General features: G+C 37.1%; 1 protein-coding gene across 4 annotated transcripts in view; it reads right to left on the bottom strand.

Moving 5' to 3' along the window:
* NCOA2 (nuclear receptor coactivator 2) overlaps window positions 1-21813 on the bottom strand; it is a 189482-nt gene that overhangs the window by 52160 nt on the left and 115509 nt on the right. For all 4 annotated transcript variants that reach the window (XM_068186972.1, XM_068186965.1, XM_068186980.1 and 1 more), the window contains one exon: window positions 21344-21516. In XM_068186972.1, the coding sequence (XP_068043073.1) occupies window positions 21344-21516 (173 nt within the window). The remainder of the gene's footprint in view (window positions 1-21343; window positions 21517-21813) is intronic.

Genomic DNA, 21813 nt, shown 5'->3' with positions numbered 1-21813 from the left:
ATTTTACTAAACATGAAAAGCACACTGAAATTATAGCAAGAATTTATGTCTTCATAGAAGAACATTCATTGCAGGAATTACTGAAAGCACCATGTGCAGATAGAACAAAGGGCCTTTGGAAAATCACCGAGAGTGAAAATTAAAGCATCCGTCATGCAAATTAAAATGTATCCAAGTGTACAGTATTTTCCACTATCTGTAGATCTGCAATAATGCAGGTGAAGTTCTTCTGAATTTCCTAGGCATAGGTTTTAAGGTCAGTGTGAATATGTGCTGCTTAGACATGGAGTAAAGGAGCTGCTTTTGTGAAGCCCTGGGTGTTCTCCTGTCAGCGATCACCCACTGGCAATAAGGCTTTGGTCATTTGAGCTGTCTCATCCTGGATTTCTATGGTTTCTTGCTTTCATGAAAAGACTCACAAAAATTTTAGCTGTCTTCTTAGGTGTTATATATACTATACAACACCATTGTGAATAAAGATTTAGCAAATTGCTCTCAAGATGGACTTGCAGCAAAAGGACTAATTTTAAATCACTGATTAGCATAATATGATAGAAATACATTCACTAGAAATAACTATTAACATTTCCTCTGCCACTTGAACTCACGAGGACATAAAATTAGTATCTCTGGTTTAGACTAAGGGTAGGATTTCATTTTTTTCCTTACCTTTCTTGTTTTGGCAAAAAGCAGAAATTAGGTGTAACAGAAAAACAATTGAACAATCCTTCCCATGCTACAACACAGCAGAGTTGGCACCATATGATATATGAAACTGAAAACATGCTCTAAAAATTCTAAAAGAACTCTAAAAATAGAGTTGAGCTTTTAATAAAGCCAGTGATGATATCTGTTTCCCATCTGTTCCTGCTAGCATAAAGTGATCTCTTATTTTCACATTGCAAAATATTAGAATGGACAGGGATACCAGCTTCTTGCTCTTATTTGACCACTGCTTCAGCCATTGATACCATCTTGATTATGGGAGAACATGGGATTATTCTCTAGGAGCCAGAAATGGAGGGGCTGCAGATATGATCCAACAACGGTGTGAAAGCACATTAATTACAGTTTCCTCATGTCACCAGTTTACAGACTACTTTTACTGATTATGTTTTGCATAATACAAAATATTTGCTGCTGATTTTTTCATTGTTACAACCATGGAGTTTATACATTGATAAAAACAATTGTTTTCTTTCATGCGCACTGATGACGTTTTATACAAAGGAAAAAGAGGACATTTTTAGTTATTATAATAGCAATCAGCACAGAAGCTGCACTACCAGGTCAGACCAAGGATCTCAAACCTCATATCCAGTTCCTGAGAGCCGCTGCTTTCCCCTCCACTTCCCTCTTTTCTCCATTTTGATTGTTTGATCCCTGACTGCTTCTGCTTCATCACCAGCTGTCCTTCACAACCATTTGACTTCTTCATTTTCTTTTCTCTTTTACACTCTCTTCCTCAGAGAGCCCAACATCTTTGTAGAATCAATGAACTCAGTGCTTTCTCAAGGAAAAAGTGTAATGAACAGAGAAAATATGAAAATTCTATTTATACTTGAACGTTACCTACCCGCTTTTCCCAGAGATGGTGACAATGTACTACTCATGAACTACTACTACTCCATGTTCACTACTCATGAACTTTGGCTAGGCACTCTGAAAAGCAGCATAAATCACAAGTGCTCCAAAATTATGGACTACCTAATTGGATCTCTAACTTAATTGGGTAAGAATTCAAGTAGCTGGAGAGCTTAGAAGAGGCTACACATCCAGGCCACGAGCCACACTTAAATTTAAGTGGCATTGTAGAGGAAACCTAGGCCTCAGACAGCCTCTGAGTAGGACCAGCTGAAATTCATGTCACTCTTATAAACTGCAGCTACTAATAACGTTCAACTATGCAATAAATTTATCCATTTTTGACTGAATTACAAAGCCCCTCGTGTAGACTTTATTAGCACATACAAGACAAGTAAGTGTGAATCCTGTCAGCAGTGTCGTCCTGACAGTCAGTCATGGGAATGTCTTGAAATGCAAATCTCTCCCTCAGCAATACAGCACATGGGGCTAATTGACAACAAAATTTTTTTACAGAAAGGCTGGAAAAAAACGATTGATGCATGAATTTCTAATGCTGACAAAATAATGCATTATCACAAATCAGTATTCTTAGTTTTTCTTAACAGTTCCAGCTTCTGGTGTTAAGTAATGGTGCAAAAATGTAAAGTTTACTTTCCCTTTTTTATTTCTATCTTTTTTAAGTTCATGGGAGCCCAACAAAGAAATCAAAAGCACATAGAGTTTATAATTGCTACACTAGATTAATGATCTTTGAATGTCAAGGCTTAGGAAAATAGCTGTAAAGGCCCAACCTTGCAAAGTCTCTCAGAACCCTGTTTTTCCAGCCTCATGAGAATCGTTGGTGTTACCCTCTGACTAACCACAGCCACTAGATTTTGCCACTGCAGCCACATGAAGAGTGGGAGCTGGTTCCCTGACCTCACAGCTTCCAGTGATGCCTCCTGCTAGAACAGTTCTGCCCCTGTTAAATGTTAGCCAAGTGATACCAGCTATCCTACAGGCACAGTGGCCAAAGGGCAGCAGAGGAAGAGTGTGGACAGGGAAATACAGCCTTCTGCTGCCAGAGGAAGTGAGCAGGATGGAAAGGGACTTCCTATGGCTTCATCTCCATACAGGGAATTCTGCACTGGAGAAGGAGCATTGAATTAGAAACTGGTCCCATCCTTATGAATATAGCTACCAGGGATCAAGCAAATTTTATCTGAATTACAGTAGTTTAAACTTGACGCACATTAAATAATTATTAGCTCCGCTCAATTAAGAGTTTAGCCTAGAGAGAGAAAAAAATTTAAATAAAATACAAGTACCCCTGAGAGAGATACTACAAAGAATATATACATCCAATTATGTAGTATTTTAGTGATGTGTGTAATTTAGACTTTAAACTGTGGGTATGTTTACAATTGCATACGCAGTATTATACTAAAAATACATATTAATATTTTCAATTGGGCATCTTCCTAGCGATCATAAACTGTATTTACTTTTCTACATTTAACATACAGAATAAAGAAGGAGAAAAGAGCCCTCAAAAATATTTTCTGATGAATTTATGAGTGGGAAGCCTTAAGCCTTATTCAAAGCTCATTCCAGATTCTGAAAGCAAACCTTTGTGAAATCACATTAGTTTAACAGAAATTCATAAGTCAGAGAAACAGAAGCCAAAAGCAATAGTTGGAAGTCTCCTGCTACACTTTAGCTTAGCAAGCCCTCTTGTTTTTCCATCCTCCCAACTCAAGCTATGTCAGTTCTCTCTGCATTTCTGACAGCAGACTCAGAAGTGTTACTGACAGGCATCACCTTCTGCTGGTTGTGTTTCAAACCCTACTTTCCTACAGGTGGGCAGGCAGGACCAGCTGAACCACTCAAAAAGCTCTCTTTGTCTGTATCCAAGCTCTGTTCCAACTTCCTTAAGGAAACCTGCTACAGAAATATTTTGTGCTCTCTGCAAAACCAAAATGCATTTTTGAATTAAAAGAGCAAAAATAAGCCTCAACAGGAATTTCAAAAGGATGAAGAATAATTTGAAAGAGAAAATTTGCATCAACACAGATTTAGCCTATTTTTCACTGGAGCAACATTTAAGGTTCTTCACAGAACAACAAGAGCACAAAAGAGATGCTGGTGAAATGCTGGGCAGGGAAGAACCCATGCTCTAAAAGCCACCATATAAAAAGGTCAAACCAAAAAAAAAAAAAAAAACCACCAACCCGGTAACAGATAAATTCAAGTTTATTATCCAAGACTGTTTAAAACAGGTTTCCCAGATACCCTATATATAATTCCTGTCTTTGTAATTTTCTGGAATTGCTATTGAAATGCCACACTTATCTCAAATCACATACTCTTTTTTTGTACAATAAGTAAAAAAAAAAAAAAAAAAAACAAAGAGATTTGTAATAAGTGACACTAGAAAGCTCAGCTCTGCACTCTTCAAAAAAAATCCCACACAAATCAAGATCCTTATAACAGGAACATCACTTGAAAGTGAATGTAAATGCTATACAAAGTTTAAACATGCAATTTAATTTTACACTGGAACTATCTTGAAAACAATTTATCTTGTCCAGTTTTGGTACGTATTAGCCAACTACTCTTGTCTTGCCTAATTCATGTATCTGAATTTGCCCGGCATGATCCTTCTGATTTGCTGTGCAAAAATAACATCCAAATAATCAAGAAAAATGCAGAAGTATCTAATTGTCCAAAGGTAAGGGTAGATACAGCACTAAAAACTAATGCTAACATAGAATAGAAAGTATACTTAGCAAAGGCTGTATTTTGGTAATGTATTTGGTAATGTGAGTAGTTTTGGATCACTACACATGATGAAGTAAAGCAGTGAAGAATATGCAAGTTATTTTGATGCCTGGTTAACCACAGGGAAAGCAGCTCTGCCTTGTAGCTGTGTAATTCAAAGCACTACAATCCATGGCTCACTTGAAACTTGATATCCCCATGCACGTCCTTACCCAGTTCCCATTGCCTCAATACAAGTTGTTTTTATTCCCTGAAAGCAAGCAATTTTTCAAAACACCAGAGCCTAAGAAACAGCAACTATTTCAGCAATTTTAACACCAGTTTATCCCATCCTTGTGAATAAAGTTAGCTACTATTTTAGGGAAGTGATTATATAGTGAGGTTGCTCTTTCATCACACAGTACACATCTGTCCGGAGCAAAGAAGCTCTTAGACTCTTGAATACATATTTTCCCCCAGAAACTATAGATCAAGTCTTACAGGAAAAACTATGCAACATCTCAGGAAGGTTTCAGGAGGTAAAACAAGGGAGAATTATGCATCTGCACGGAACTAAAATTAGAAAAGCTGCCATATGGCTCTGTGAAGCCAGCAGCACGTTCTTATTCATTAGGAAGCATTCTGCTAACATAAAAACACAAGGCCTTCCTGTGCTCTCCAAATGTGTTTATCTTTTCAACATTAATGCATGATATATCATCAGGCTGCTGAAATCTCCTGCAGTGCATATTAAAAAAGCACAGCTGCACTTCTTCTCAGCACGTTTATTCACTGCAAGCACAGCTTTGCCCACCTCCCTGACACAGCCCTCTTGTCAGCCTGGCTCCCCTCTGGTTGGAAAGAGCTACACTCCCACTGCATGCTTGCCTGCCCAACTCATCTCCCGTGTTCTGTTCTGCTCATCACAGCCACATGGTTTAGCTTCGTATTTACTACTGCTGGTGGAAGCACACTTAAATGGTAAATGACCCTAGGGCTTGAGCTAAAAGCCCTTGGAAAGCTCTAAGTGAAATTACTCGCTCAGGAGTAGCAGCACTTACAACGTTGCAGTTTCTTTTTTCCAGTGCAAGCTGCTCTAACTGGTGCCGCTGCTCTCCTATCCCACAGGTACCTGCCCCGCCTTCCCATGGTAAAGAAGCATCACTGAGGCACTAACTCTAGGGAAAGCTTCATATTCTCACAAAACCATCAAATATAGGTAAACATTCATGCAGCTTTACAAGCCTTTAGTGAAGTCCCACTCTTAGAAAATTCAGTAACAGTAGCCAGCATATAAAATTTTCATGGACACTGAAAGGAAAACTGAAGCACTGAAAACCCACGATGGATTTAGGAATAGCAACAAATGGAAGTATTAACACCTAAAATTAATACTAGTTTTCTCTCTTAATAATTTTGACATTTCGCCATCATTCTTTTCTTGTACAAGTCAGCATTTTTATCACGCAATACACCTTCTGTAAGAAGTACTGCCTGAGAAATAATTGCCCCCAGCTCAGTTAAACTGGAACAAGGACAAAAATAATGAAATTCAACTTACCAAAGATAATATTTAACTGCTGGAGAGAAAGAAGCCGATTATCTCTGTATGTATTTTTTGCTAAATACATTAATAAGCATTTTACTACCTTTTCCTTGGTTTCTTCCTCCCCCACATTTTGCTGTCTTTGCTTTCATCAACATCTATGACCTCTTTTTCTTCTCATTGTTACAAAACTCAATGGTCTGCTTCTTGGAAGTAAGGAAAAAGACAGGGGCAGCAGTGGAAGTGCCCACTCCTTCCTGCCCTGATCCCAGGATCCAGTTGTCTCCAAGTCCCATGAGTTGGAGTACTGCAGTGCTGCATTCCTGGCACATGGCACCACTCAGAGCAGCAAGGCAGAATACACATAAATAAATACACATCCATAAATACACTTAAATAACGTATATAAAGATTGCTAACTCTGGGATATAACAGTGAGAGTTAAGAGTGATGTTATTCACAGAAACAGCATTATTTACAGAACTTTGTGGCTACTATCCACAGATTTATCTACTTAATGCAGTGGGCAAGAGATTATTCTTACCTGGTATTACCCTAGAAGGTCCCTAGTATCTGGTAAATTCAGAACTGGGGACTGAAGTAAAACCCAGAGATACAACCCTCTCTCTGCTGCTGCTCAAGCAAAGACTAAAGTCCAGGACTCCAAATCCTCAATGGCTTGATCCATCCCCAGCACACAATAAAAATATAAAACAATGCAGCAATTAAAATAAAGTCTTTGCTGATATTATTTCTACTATTTTTATTTATCAGTAAAGACACAGAAAGACAATTGCTATATTACCCTTTAAGTGAAATCTAAACTAAGACTGAAAGGAACCCCGAATCCCGAAACTATTTCTCACCCCATGCCTCATTTAAACTTGTGGTGATATGTCTAACTACCACATTGTGAGTGGAAAGCTGTTTTTCATCTTTGGAACATGGAATTAAGATTCCATCATGACCATCACCTGTTGAATTCCTGGACATGCTGCACCATTAACCTTTTCCACTAAGTTTTCAAAAGGTGGAAAGGAATACAACTGGGTAGTTTTACTCCTGCAAAATTTTTAGACCTGTCTTATTAAAATATTTGAGTATGTTCAACATATGCTGTTATATGATATGAAAGGTTGTGCTTAACTTCCAATCAGAAAAATTAAATGTACATGTATATATTCTGGTGTTTTAAAGATATTCTCTTTTCCCCAGAAAGACCACCAACACTATCTTTCTAGTGTATACTGACTGATTAGGGAACTATCTAAATAAATTAATCAAAGGTGCCCTGCCCAGGAAATTTCCTTCTCAAAAGGCCAAAATCCAAGATGATGCTGATAATTTATAATTTTCACTGATTTAAAAATACATTTTTAAATACAGGAGTTTGGGGTTCTGTTTTTGCATTTACATTTCCTAAGAATGTCTAGTAACCGGTATAATCACAAATATCTGATCGATTACAGTGTAATTTACAGTATTTAATAAATGCCTAAAATACAGTACTCAAACAATAAAGGAGTACACGTGTTAAGATTAAGTACATTGGCTGTCAGTGCCTTACCCCAAAATACCCTCAATTTAATCAGTCACTTATTATTCTGTGCTAGAATCAGATAAGCAGATTCAAATATATGTATCTGTAGCTGTATACACAAACACATCCAGGAAATGGTTTTGCATCTGTTGCTATTTACATGATTTCAAAACACTCACGTAAACTACTCAACTGTGCATGATAACAAATGCTGCACAGCCATCAGCACTGACTTAAAATCTGTTACATTAATATGGCTGCATTTCAAAAGAAAGAGCCAAGCTAACTGACCTCTGCACCAAAATATTAGATACAAATATTTGGCATCACTTCGTTTAACAAAATGATTATATTCTTTGGTATGTGCTGAATTAGGACAGAAAATTTTACTGTATTTCTTGGCATTTGCAATTTTATAAGTGTTAGATATTTACTGAGTGAGTAACCTCATCTTATTTTGATAATTCACCTCTCAAAACAGTATTAATATGAATGTCTAAATGGTGGGAGTCCAACGTTCTTTAACATTTTGGCTGAGCTAATGTTTTCAAAGACAAAAAACATGGCAGAATCTGCTAATTTAGTTCAAAACAGGGCTTCACCATGGTCTCAGAAAGAATATATTGCTTTTACAAATGTTAACAGCCCTCCAATTGCTTCTCTGACATGTTAAAAAACTGGCCAGATTTTGAAAATAAAGAAATAAGGGTTAACACTCTTTAGACTAGAATCTGCAGATGCAGTTGCCAAGCTAATTAAACTTCTGGGTTTCCAAAACTTAGGCCAAAATAACATGCTAGAGAGGAGTATTAATCTAGCCAGAGTCTATTTCTTGAAGTCTAACTCTTCTGTACTCAACCAGCTGTTAAAAGGAAACAGATGACTCCCTTTCTTCGAATGCCACATCGCCATGATTACAAAATATCTGTCTTATTTTAGGACGCTGATAATAAATCTTTGTGACACACCAGATCATCCACAACAACAGGCAAAGATCTTTCTGCTTTTATGAATTGCCATTGACAACCGCCTAAGTTTTAAAGAGACCTAATGTGGTCCACAAAAAAGAAATGTGATGGATCATGGGCTCCCTACGAAAGAAGTTTCCATAATAAAATGTAGGCCAAAATGGAGCACAGATAATTGAAGACAGCTAAGGAAGAACAGAAACAGCTTTAATTTAATGTGTCCATGTTAACATGGATTACAGAGCTCCTACTGTTTCTAATAGTCCAGATTACGGTGGATAAATCTTTTGCAAAAAAGCACTAAATCATTAAGGACAAGTAAAGTTTTCTTCTATAACAGCCCAATGTTCAGAAATAGAAGCTTGGGGCCCTCTCCTTACTTGTCTAACCCACCATCACAGGCCTCAGCCAAAATTTCAAGGCAATTTAGAAACAGAAACTTTCCTATTACTGCAAAGAAAGCAGATGGAAAAACAAAACCTTCTTAGAAGAAACTGTTTATTTCTGTATGTTGGTTATTTAAAGGGATTTTTTAATCCAAGTCCTTTAGAAAATTGTGTTTTAAGATAAATTTCATATATTTCAATAGTGGCTACATTACTTCAGGTACATGATGAATACAGTGTGGCTGTGGGAAGAAAGGTAATGATTATGAACCTGCATTGCTTAAAATATTCTCTAAAATTAAGAGATCTTTTTTCATTAGCCTAGAAAATCTTGGCTTATCATGTTGCTATGATTTACATCCAGACAAAGTCACTTTTAACCTCAATTGTATTAATTTATTCTGTCACATATTAATTAGCAGACATTTTAAAACATCTGCTAACAGCACTGATAGGTACAAATGGGCTCCCTTCAACAGACTGAACCATACTTAAAACTTAATTAATTAGGCGCTCCCGTTTCTGTTTCTCTAACTCAGATTCATGAAGCAGGGATCAGCACCCAGTCTGAAATATGTCAGTATAATCCATAAAGAGAAAAATGATTAAACCCTAATGGGATTGTTCTCTGTCTTTTCTCAGTAAGCTTTATCAGTTCTCTTCTGAGGAGAAACTTGGAGCTGTTTTAACAGTCCCCCAACAGTTCTCCATGGGCAACTAGGAGCTCAGTGGGAAGGACGCCCCATGTTGTGCCAGTGGGTGCTGCCTAGCCAGCTCTGTAGTCTTGCTGCTCTTCCCAGCCCCAAACTCCTGACATGGCACAAGCTGGGAGTGAGGGGCCCTTGCTGGGCAATCATCACCCTGAAAATGCTGAACACATGTAGCTTTAACCAGGAACTGTTGAAGATTATGGTCTGCCTCCAGCTGTGTCCCCCTCTGGCACGAAGGCCGGTAATGCACGTTTGCAACCAAGCCTGAGCATTACATCAGAAATGATAATCCAGAACATTTTCTTCCAGTCTCCAGTTTACTTATTTGCCTGCAAAAAGGAATATGGGTGCCTGCTCCTCATTTTACATTTTACCCATTAGAACACCAAGAGGTGAGACCTTTTACATAACAGCTGTTATTTCCACAGTATTGTGTGCTCACCTCAGCCTAAACACTTAAGAATACTGGGGCCAAAGTCCTTATTAAATAAACCAACCAACTAACCCAACAAAAATCCCCACATAAACAATAGAAGAAACCATACCCCTTCCTTTGGAAAGCATTTAAGCTGTTGAGATAAAGGATATATGCTCCTTGTCTGAGCTTGAAAGAACAAGTGGCAATGCCCATGACCATCACACAGCTCAGAGAAAGGAAGACTATTCTTGCATCATAATTCACAATGACCCTGAGAAAGCCAATATTCTCCCTCAGTTATATTTAATAAAAGTTTTACAGACTGGCTTCTCTGCCTGCATCACCGATATATAAGAGTAATGGGAAAAAAGCTTACTGGGCATATTTACATTTTAGATTGCCAACTGCAAACATATTTTGAACATTAACTACAATGGCCTGACAATCTGTACTACAATGTTCACTTAAAATCAGCACCTCTTGCAGATAGACAGATGGTGGCTCAACTTTCAAAGTCAACAGTAATCACAATAATCCTTGATTTTCATCAGTGTAACAGTCAGCGATTCATTAGTAACTTTTTTCACATTCCCTAAACTATTTGATGATTTCTTACTGCAGCAGCTAAGAGTAAAACCATTATCAGAGGGATGACAGTGAATGGAATAAAACTGTCACAGGTATGGTATTGCTGGTCGTAAAATTATGGCTAAAGCCACCGCAAAGGCAAGAGACAGAAGGACTGAGGAAGGCGTGAAAAAAAAAAAAACCCAGGACAGTAACTGAAAAGAAGAGAAAACAGTGCAGGCTTAAAAATAAAACCCTTCAAAAAATAGGAGGAAATTTGAAAATACAAAGAAAATCCATTCGATACAAAACCCCATTTTAGACAATTAGTGACAAGGAGCATTGCATTCAGGAGTTAATGGGGCTATGAAGAGACAACTGAAGATAGAAACCACCACACCCCCCCCAAACATTCAGATCTTTCCTTCAACCCAAGATGGTGAAAAGTTTTTTACAAAAGAACCAAGACAGGAAGAATTTTATGTTATTACCACAAAATACCTTGATATTTTTTCCACCAACCATCAAAATAAACAAACCAAAAAAAACCTAAATGAGGGTCCCTCTGAGGTTTCCAATCTATATTTAGAAATTACAACCTTGGTATCTTTTCCTCACTTTTTTTTTTTAAATTTCCAAGTAGATTAAATGCTATATTTAAATACACTTCCTCTTCAGCGCTGAATATAGGCACACACCTAATTTGTCTCTGGAAGTTATATCCCTCAGAAGAATCATGGGAATTGCAGGTTGTTCCAAGTCTTTCTAGGAAATTGTGCCTCAGGAGAAAAAGTACCAGTATGAGGCTAGTGCTCTTCATGATCACGTATCTTAAGATGACAAGGGACCATTCTAACTGCCTAGCCAGCTCTCTGTAACACATCCCAAAATATTTCACCAGCTCCTGCATCATGACAAAAACTTTCACTGCATATTCTGAAGAACATTCAGAATTTGGGAGGACTGACAGAACCTACCAATTCCTTCATTAAGTTGCCCCCAATTTCAGTTAACTTCCCATTAAAAATCTGCCCCATCTGCATGAGTTGGTCACAAATTCCAGTTGTATCCTGCCTTTGTGTGCTGGAGCCCTCTGTGGCAGGCACACTGTGGAGCTCCATTCTGGTTCATGCCAGTGAGCAAAAGCAAGGTGCAGGGACATGCATTTCTGCTCTGAGATGACTTGGGCCTCAGTGAAGGGATGTACTACACGGATTCATCCAAAGAAGCATGTGGATACTTATTCAGATAACATGGGCATATCTGAAGCACCTCCAGTTATGGAGTATCTACTTAATGGATTTATGGTTTATGGAGTTATCCACTTTAGCAGAATTTAAATTTATGTACTTTTCTGTCTCCCCCTTCTGATATTTGCGCAAGTTAAGGAAGGGGAGTATGTGTGTGTTTAAGTGCGCAGGGAATATATTAAGAGTACCCCTTGTCTTGTAAAATACATAGAGATGTGCCAACACCCCATAATGATGAAAGGAAACAGAAACCATGTATGTATTGACTCTCTAGTCATTTGTCTGACGGCATTCACTATGAGCTCAACAGCAAGCAACTGATCACTTGCTATGTCACCCTTCAATCTTCAGTCTGTGATTTTCCCCCAGTTGCCCACTGAGGGTTTTCTTAAAAGAAGCTGAAAGCTGAAGTAGCTGTCTTATTGTTTTTCATATCCTTGGTGATTTCATATTCAAGGACCCCTACTTCCAACTAACTGTCCATACACAGAATGTTTTACAGCAATAACAAAATGCATGACTTAGAACAGATGCAATTATCTTGGTTCTAGTTTGAACACAGAGAAGCCTTTGATCAATGCTTCTTCAATGTGCTGTGAATCCACAGGTTTTCAGGATTCAAACATGGTATGAAAGGCATTGTACCCTATTATGAGTAAATATTATATTATTGCTTTTCAAGCTGCAGTCTTTAAAAAGAAAAGATAAAAGCTGTGTAACAAAAGCTAGATTCCTTAAAATAGATGATCTTTTTTTGACAGAAGTATCATCACTATTCATGGTGAATTAATTTGCTAGTCCATAAATTAAGCTGCAGACAGAGAGCCAAGGTAACATGAAATCTCCTTCATTTACTTGCTTTATGTGCTGCTGAGATTAAGATGTTGCATTTGCTAATCTAAAGCACACAGCAAGATTTGGTGTTCTACAGTCAGCAATTTTTACACTGCAAACCATCCAGCAACAAGGGACTAAAACCACTATCATCAGGACTCAAATCAGAAGGCTACAATTGTTCTTTAACACCTAAGCTCAGCATTTATTTCTTTGCACTTAAACGTGGCCTTTGTTTCTGACCACACCTCTAAAGACAGAACAGCTGGTGAGAAACACCAGATTCAAAAGCTTAGTCCATATTGTGGAGGGATGGATGTCAGTCTATATTTCTGCATTTTATTTTCCCCTCAAATAAAAATGCTGAATGAATTTATTATATTTACAGTTCCTAAGAGATTACATGATAAACTAAAAAAAAAAAAAAAACTGCAAAAAAAAAAAAAACAAAACAAACAAAAAAAAAAAAAAAAAAAACAAAAAACAAAAAAAAACCCTGAACAAACCTGTGAAGCTTTGAAGTTTAAAGTGCTCAGTGACAATTTAAATGCAGCCTGCGAACAATACACTTACCAAGGAGGCAGCCTCCAAAACCCAAAATTTCAGGAAGAGATGTCTCCATCTCTCTTATGCAAGACATTTTTACTACAATTGCAGTAGTACACAGACCATAATGTGATCATTACATATTAAAATAACTAAACCAAATCTTTAATGAAGATATTCCTGTAAAGAACAAAGAGGGAACACTTGGCAATATCCCCCTAAGAAGGTTAAATATAGGAGAAGCAGTTCAGTCCTTTATAGTATTACCCAGCACTGGTGTTATAGATCACAACCTCTTACAGTGCAATCATTTTTGCAGCTATATAATACAAAGTAAACAGCCATACTTTGCTAGTTTTAATTTTTTTTTTCTTTTGGACATTTAGAATTTATAAAAGAAAACAAAGACCAAAGAAAAGTGAAAGACGTCCCTCCCAAACTAAGTCGGATGCAAAACAAACAAGAAAGTTTTCCTGTAGCACTCACCAGTAATGACTATTTCTACATAACAAGGACCAGTACCTCAACAGCTAGGACTAACATTCAGTTTCTCTTTAACTTTGACCCATAACTTGAAGTCAAAGCTTAGATTTTTGGTCTAGAACTTCAAGCAAATTATCTCTGGCATGGAAGTAATCAGTCACTGACTAAGCTAAAGCCCATGGTCAAGAGCAATGTCTTGTTACATGACAGCCATTAAGTGACACCCTGCAATGCCCAACAACATCAGGACAGCTGTGGGCATTGGCCCGTAGCTCAGTCATGGCTGATACACTTGGACCTGTGTGGGAGTGGGGCCCCAGCAAGGACCCAGGGTGAGACAGATCCTCTACAACAGGCCACCTCAAAAACTCTGGTCAGGCTCAGCACACAACTGCAGAAATGCTACTATCACAGTTAGGGAGGAAATGGAAACTCATGATCAGGAGGAGAGCAGGGATGGTGAAACCAGGGCTTTTCAACAGCTGACTTATTTTCCACAGGTTAGTTTGCAGCCTGCACACTTGATCATTTTTATCTGTCTTCTTGAAGCAAGAGAATCATAGAATCACACACTGGCTTGGGTTGGAAGAGAGCTTTAAAGATCACTTAGTCCACCCCTCCTGCCATGGGCAGGGAACTTTTTCACTAGACCAAGCCCCATCCCATCCGGATCGGAACGCTTCCAGGGATGGTGTATTTACAACTTCTCTGGGCAACCTGCTCCAGTGCCTCATTACCCTCACAATTAAGAACTTCTTTCATAAGGAAGAAGTCCAATCTAATTCTATGCTCTTTCTGCTCAAAACCACTGCCTCGTGCTCTGGCACTACAGGCCTCAGTAAGAAGTCTCTCTCTGTCTTTCTTGTAAGCCCTCTTTACATATCGAGAGGCTGCAATAAGGCCTCCCCAGAGCCTACGCCACTCCATGCTGAACAATCCCCCTCTGTTAATTGTTTGATCCCAGTGTGGACACAGTTATATGTCATAAAGCGTCTTCAGCTACTTATTCAGTGAGAAATATTAATTACATTATAACACTGCCTCCATAGGAGAATATTAGTATCATTAAAACGCCTTAACTTACGTGTAGATAAGGTCTAAGCTAAGTGTGAGTTTGTGGGCCCCACGTCAGGCAACTCCCTGAGGGCTCCCCTGGCAGGGGGAAACCCTCTTGAAGCAGTTCTTTGTCAGGAAAAGCAGACGCACAGGACTTTTTCGGTCCTCAGATTCTTGTTTTATTGTTATCTTATCAAGACTTCAGCACACTGTCTGCACTCAGACCTTACATGCGTGAAAACAGCACAAAATGGCTAACAAACTCGCGCCGCGAGGTCTTTTTAAGTCTAATCTAAAAGTAAACTACCCAGTTAAAGAGTGACACCTAGATTATTTTCCTTTCTAACCCAATAACTGACCCCTAAAGGTCCGCAATGTGGATTTTTCTGCCCAATTACAAGACACCACCCAAGCCCAAGAAGAAGAAGGAAGAAGAAGAAAAAAGAAAGGAACTCGAGACAACACCCTGCATCCTCCAGATTGCATCTCTCTACAATATGCTAAAAATCCTAAAATCTAAATTTCTCACCCATGTGACATACTAAACTACTCTCTACAATCTCTACAATCGATTTCACACTTTTGTGGTCTCTGGTTTACTTTGAGGCTTAGGAGGCCTTCTCCATGAATGAGGGTCAAAGTCAGTGTTTGCCTGGGAGTCAGAGCACCCCAGGGCAGACAAGGGGGTATCCCCCTTGCCCTGGGTTTCCACAGCTAAGTATTCTACATGATACACAACTCCAGTAAAATAAGCAAACACCAGGAAGCTTCCCACTTGCTGGGTCTGCTGGGCAATGACTACATTTTACCAGATGCAGAAAAGAAACTGATGGTCTGCATTACCTAAAAGCACTTTAATTTCTTCAGTGAATCAGTAGTTCTCTGGAGTCATGCAAGTAGTAAAGTCAAGATAAACTGCATATTTAGCCAGAAAGCCTTACAATGTACAGAGGAAGATCAAAGACACTTTCAATGTATCAGTCCCAGTGGCAGGCAGGGGAGACAACAAAGCAAATTCAGTAACAGTTGTTGTTTTGGTTTTTGTTTTTTTTTTTTTGTAAATGCTCTGCATAAGTTCCTTGACTTCAAGCACAAAATTCTGTGACACTTAATTCAGTCTTAAAATCCTATCAGACTGAAAATACAGTATATACAAATAGCGATAGCCATGTAGAATTCCTTCAAAAAGAAAAATATTCAAAAATTGGCATAAAATTTGAATAACTCATCTCAAATACGATTAATATAAAAAATATAATTACAGTAAAATTGACCCAGTAAAACATTTGCAAAACAAAAACCGACAAACAAAACACAAGTCTGCATATGCTCTCTTGCCTTAATATCCTGATTTTACAAGATATTTATGCACATAACTTTGAACCTTTAAGTAGTTCCACTGACTTAACAGGGATTACTCATCTGCTTAAAGTTAGGCAGTTGCTTAAATACCTTGTGAAATATGAATCTAAATACAGATCTGATAAATTCAAAGTAGAAGCAGCGAAAGCAACACCTCATTACAGCATTAAGACCATACTGCTTTCTTTTAGCAAGTGATTTTACTTGCATACTGGTGCTGGAGGCAACAATATTCTATCTGCTGGAGTGCCCCTGTGATTACATAGTACTGCTACAAGGAAGCAAAAACTGGTTTTGCTACTGAATGTGAAACCAGAAAAAGAAGATAAATATGATTAACAAGCCTTCTTTTAAAGTTCATACAGGTTTCCATGCATGACTCTCTTCATCAAGTACTTCTCCCTCTCCCAGCACTATTTTGCTTTCACATGGCAATTCATTCTGTCCAAGGTCTGTCTTTTAAGGCTATTCTGAAAACAAGACCTGTTTCACAACTCAGAAGTGAACATTAACAGCTAGACTGGTAATTGCCACCCAATATCCCTTCTCTAAACCACTGAAAAGCTGATCTACAGAACACAAAACCTCTTCAGAAACTAGTGACACATGAAAACTGAACTCTGCAGGAAAATGGAAGTGACATGAAATCATATTGGAGGATACTTTACCACAGTAAATTATATCCCACTGTATGTGAATCTAAGACAGGTGGATGCCATCTTAAAAAAATGCTACAGAAGACAGAAAGGCTTGGAGAATAGAAGGGGAGAAATAAGAGATGGAGACCTGGAGTTTAAAGTAATAGTAATAATAGGAAGCAATATAATAGTATAATAGTAATAAAAGGAACTCAGGGGACTTGGGAAAAAACCAAACAACCCGCTGTGATGCACTTTTGTCAGGACACATTCCTCAGCACTCCAACCAAAGAGGTCAGAGGAGACTTAGCTGCAGAAACTGCTGAAGAAGCTTAAGGTGATCTTCAGTATCCTCTGTACCTACTGCATTGCTGATATTCAGACAGCACAACTAGATAATGAAGAAAAAAGCACAACTAGATAATGAAGAAAAAAGCACAACTAGATAATGAAGAAAAGGAAGTTTAGAAGTCTGAAGCAGGATTTGTTCAAATAGTGAAATGTGACAAATAGTCTCTGCTTTAAAAGATGAATCATTTACCTGCTGAGAGTGGGGCCAGCATGACAGATAAAAGGAGCTGCAAACTAAGGGCAAGGGTTTAATTTTTATAACCTGCTTTATACCCAAAAGAAGAAGAAAACAAACAAGCAAACAAACAAAACCAAACCGAAACAAAAAACCACCACAAAACCCTGAAATAAAACCCAGCAAAACAGAGACAAAGCAATCAAAAAATAAGGACAAAAAACCCCGCTACCATAATGAGGTGAGTCAGGCTGGTGACAAGAGCAAAGGAAAATGATTACTGTTGGAATAAAATCAAATGAAATTGATGTGAAACAGTTCAACTAACTGTCAACTAAGGAAGAAGAAAATTCAGATTACTTTTATTTACTGTCAGAATTTTGCTGTCTTCAGATATGAAAACATTTTCAGCAGTACTTATATGACAGAAATTAGTATCTTAAGTGCTGAAGTTACTTCTTAAAATAAGATAGGATCCTAAAATCAATCAGACACTATTTTACTAAGCATATTTCTTAAGAACAATCAAATGGCTTTATAGCTCCTTGGATATCTGGCATATAAATGAATGTTTGTTCCAAATGGTCTTTAACGTGCCTAACACAAGCTTTTTAAATTAAGCATGTGCAAATCAGAACTTGCTTGCACACATTACGAACATATCTGCAACATATATGGCCATTATCCTTTCCAAGAAACTTAACACAGACTGCAAACAACATGAGAACTTACACTTCAGTGACCACGTAACACAACTGTTCCAAATTACTTTTATGTTATAAATAAAAAACTGAAGGAAGTCTCAAATCCCCAGTAGAGATATCCACTTAAGATTTACAAGAATACAACTTCAGTTTCATCTTCATGCTATAATCACAATTTTTCATCTCCTATGGACATTCACAAAATCTCCATCCATCAATAATAAGATGAAAGTCCTCAGTAGAAAATTAAGCTTTTGTAAAATAACTTGTCATCACTTTCCCAATTACTAAAACCATTTCAAAACCCATATTAAAACTTCATGTAATGGTTACATTTTCCAAATATCTTGAATTCTTTTAATTAATTTAGCTTTACACATGCATTTATAACTTGCCTTCAAATTGTAATAAACAGAATCTCTAACATACCACAACTTAGGAATCTCTGAAGTTTATACTGTGAGAAACGATATAAAGATAACAGATAAAGTACTCCAAGTATATATTTGCATATAAAATAGTTCAGGATAACATTATACTAAATTATATAGTATTATTAAAGTAAAAGATCTATTACTTTTTTCAGTTACCAGCCCAACTAGATAGACATGGGAAACAAATATCAATCTGCATTTCATCCTTCCTTGTTCTCATTCCTAGAACCTAGAATAAAGTTTCCTTGACAAATCTCAATAGAAGCTATAAAATTTGTTGCTGTTAGTGGCTTTACAAGGTATTTATAACTGACTGTGCTTTTGTAAGCGATTAGATCTTCATGTGCCATTAGAATTTTTAGTTAATTATTTCAAAGAAACAACCTCTACTAAAACTTCTAAATAATAAAACTGTAAATTAAGTTCTCACTAATTTAATCTAATCTGCTTTGGAAGAAATGCAGAGCAGACCCAATGTGTGATCACTAAGCCATCTTAATTTGTCCATGTTGGTGTAGAATCACTGAAGAGTTTCAAGATATTCATTTAGTTTTGTCCTACAAGTATTCTGCATAACACTAAAAGTCAACAAAACAACTGTAAGAAAATATTATTGTTAACCTAAGTCTCATGGCACTTCATGCAAGTATGGCATTATTTTAATGACTTTTGTTTTGGAAATAGATAATGCAAGTTTTGACACTTATCAAAGTGTTCTAACAGGTCTTTACAGTAGAAGACCAATCAGGAAGATTTGGAACAACCCAAAAGTTAATACATTTAAATGATGAGCATATCTAAGTGCAGGATTCCCAATGTGAGGTGATAAACTACCTATAGAACATGAGAGAGCAATAGTAATAGCCTCACTAGGTCTCCAAACTGTTTGCATTGCTTATGTCAGGCTTTATGTGGCACTCAACAGAAAACAGGTGTACTGTACTGTTTGTACAATTTGGACTTTTAATATATGTGAGACATTTTTGTTAATGAAATGCCTGTTTAAAAATAATATTGTGTTTCAGAGTATGCTGTCATTTGAATTTTTCTTAAAAGGAAAAGCCTTTTAAATTTGCTATTACAACAAATAGAAGTAGGTCCTATGTAGGAATAGGTATCAAACCTCTATCAGCTCAAAGGAATAATTTCAAATATTCTGATCTTTCTTATGAGATGCTACTAATGACCACCTTGAAGGTCTCAGTGTTTTGCAGTGCCCCTTAGAGGCTTAAAGTCAGTCTGTACCAGCTGTGAGTTTTATGTGGATACTCAGTTAACAGAACATCTAATTGTCCTCAACTGAAGAACCCTGTGTAACAAATCAACATCAAAAAGAGCAATTTAGTGTCTTTATTGCTCGAGGTTGCAAACTACTTCTACTTGTTGAAATAAACAGTACTCACAGCAGTTTAGTCTGTCTTTAGGACTGCATATTCAGTTGTTTTTGCAGTAAGACTTTATGACCTCAAAAAACTAACTGCATGTTCAGCTTTGGCACAATTCTGGCCCTCGATGACTTCAATAGTTTACATGTCTGGTGACTGTGAATATTTCATAACAATATGAAAACTATTGTTGTGATAATTGGTCCTAAACAATAAAACCCTGGATTTGACAAAGTTACCATGAGCTAGAGCCAGATTTTCAGACTAGATTTTCTAGAACTGCTAACAGAATTACCAAAGTGGACTAGCAGATTTTCCTTTGTGCACCCGAGAAAACACAATTTTTTTGTCCTTTTCCTTTTCTCAGGTAAAGATAAGGAGTATGTGTTGCTTGGTGATGGCCAAAAAAAAAAATTTGAGAAAAGGATGAAGAAAATAAGGGAAAAAGAATATCTCAAAAGCCAGCAAGGTGCAAAACAATGATGGACACTGTGTCAGGTTAACAAGTATACTTCTAATAAGGGGCATGGCAACATCACTAGAATATCCACTTTAAAATTCACAGCAACCTAACAGCAAAAAGAGGAGAACAAGCTGAGAAATAGGAACACTGCCTAAGATTAATCAGTTAGAACTATGGAGGCAACTGACAATCTGACTCTTTCCACTTTCCATTTAGCTTTGAATAGACTGATGTCTAAAACTGTAGATCTACTTATATATTTAGATAAATACATATCTAAATTATGAAACATGCAGTCTACACTTTTATAATTTTACACACACAGCATAGAAAAGGAAAAATTATTTTCCCACACAAATGCGAAAAAGTGAAAGATGTTTAAAGTGTTTGAAAATCAAAGCACAAATGTAAACACAATTTATGAAGAGATATAAATCTTCTACATTAAAAGAAAAATTATATGCACCTACTTTAAGAATTTGAATCTGCCCCAAACACCTGCAGTGTGCCTGCCTAGACAGACCTGTGCCACAAAACCCACTTCCAAAAAATTTAAAGTTTCTAAAAGATTTGGGTTTTCTCTTTGAATGGGAAATATATCAAAAGAAAAGAAATACAAAACTAATCTTCTAGACAAAGAACAGGAAGAAAACTGTCACGTTCTGTGGTTTACATTTATAACAGGACCCTATCTAGAGATTAGAATAGTTTCAAATCTATTGTAGTCGAGGATATGATGTCATCATTTAAAGGACGCAGATAATTTAGTCCACAATATCTATTCATACCAACAAAAGAAAGCAAAACGAGTATGCAGAACACTTGCATACCCCATTCTCCTGGACTATTTCTCTTTTGCATGGATTCATCATCCATGTAAGAGTATGTGCTTTTTCTTCCCCAAAGCCATCTGTTAGTTTAACTTTTGTGAAAGCACAAGTGATTTCAATTCTATTAGATACACACATCAGACTGATTGATTTTCTCTCTCTCTAAACAATTTTCAGTGAAGCTTGTTTTAAAAATACTGAATATTATACTTAACACACTCTATTCACATGACTTTACAGCATTATTCATTACTGATTAATGAAAATCATGGGAATTTGCTAAAGAAAAGCTGAAGAGACTATCAAGGTTAGCCAAAAATAAAATAACAATCAAGACAAAATATTTAAAGTCAATTAATTAGACTTCTTACCTTGTTCTTTTATCTGACGAATTTGCTTCACAGTTTCTTTCAAGATTGCACATTTGTCAGGTTTAAAGTTAAAGTTGTCAATATCATTAAAATTTGCAAAAATCAGCTCTGCAAGTTCTTCAATGTATTTATTCTCTTGCTCACGATTGCGTTTCTCAGTGCTTCTTTTAGGGCTGAAAGAGGAGTTTATAAAAATTCTGTATTTAATGTCAGTTTACTTGCCTTCTGGCCAACTCAAAGATGATTTTAAAAGGTTTGACAGTCGTTTAACAAAAACACCTCTCTCACTACCAAAATATAACTTACAAGTTTCTCACACAGAAGGGTTTCCTCTGGAACAAGGAAAGGAGCATTAGGAAAGATGTTACTTTTTTTTCCCCAGCAGTCATGTTTTTGTTTCAAAAGAGGATTGGGATTAGAAATAGAAAACACAAGATTATATTGGGGGGGCTGGGGCAGGATTTGAATAT

Source organism: Anomalospiza imberbis, chromosome 1 (genome assembly GCF_031753505.1).
Source record: "Anomalospiza imberbis isolate Cuckoo-Finch-1a 21T00152 chromosome 1, ASM3175350v1, whole genome shotgun sequence".
Classification (NCBI taxonomy): domain Eukaryota; kingdom Metazoa; phylum Chordata; class Aves; order Passeriformes; family Viduidae; genus Anomalospiza; species Anomalospiza imberbis.
This window is presented reverse-complemented; position numbering and strand designations above follow the sequence as displayed.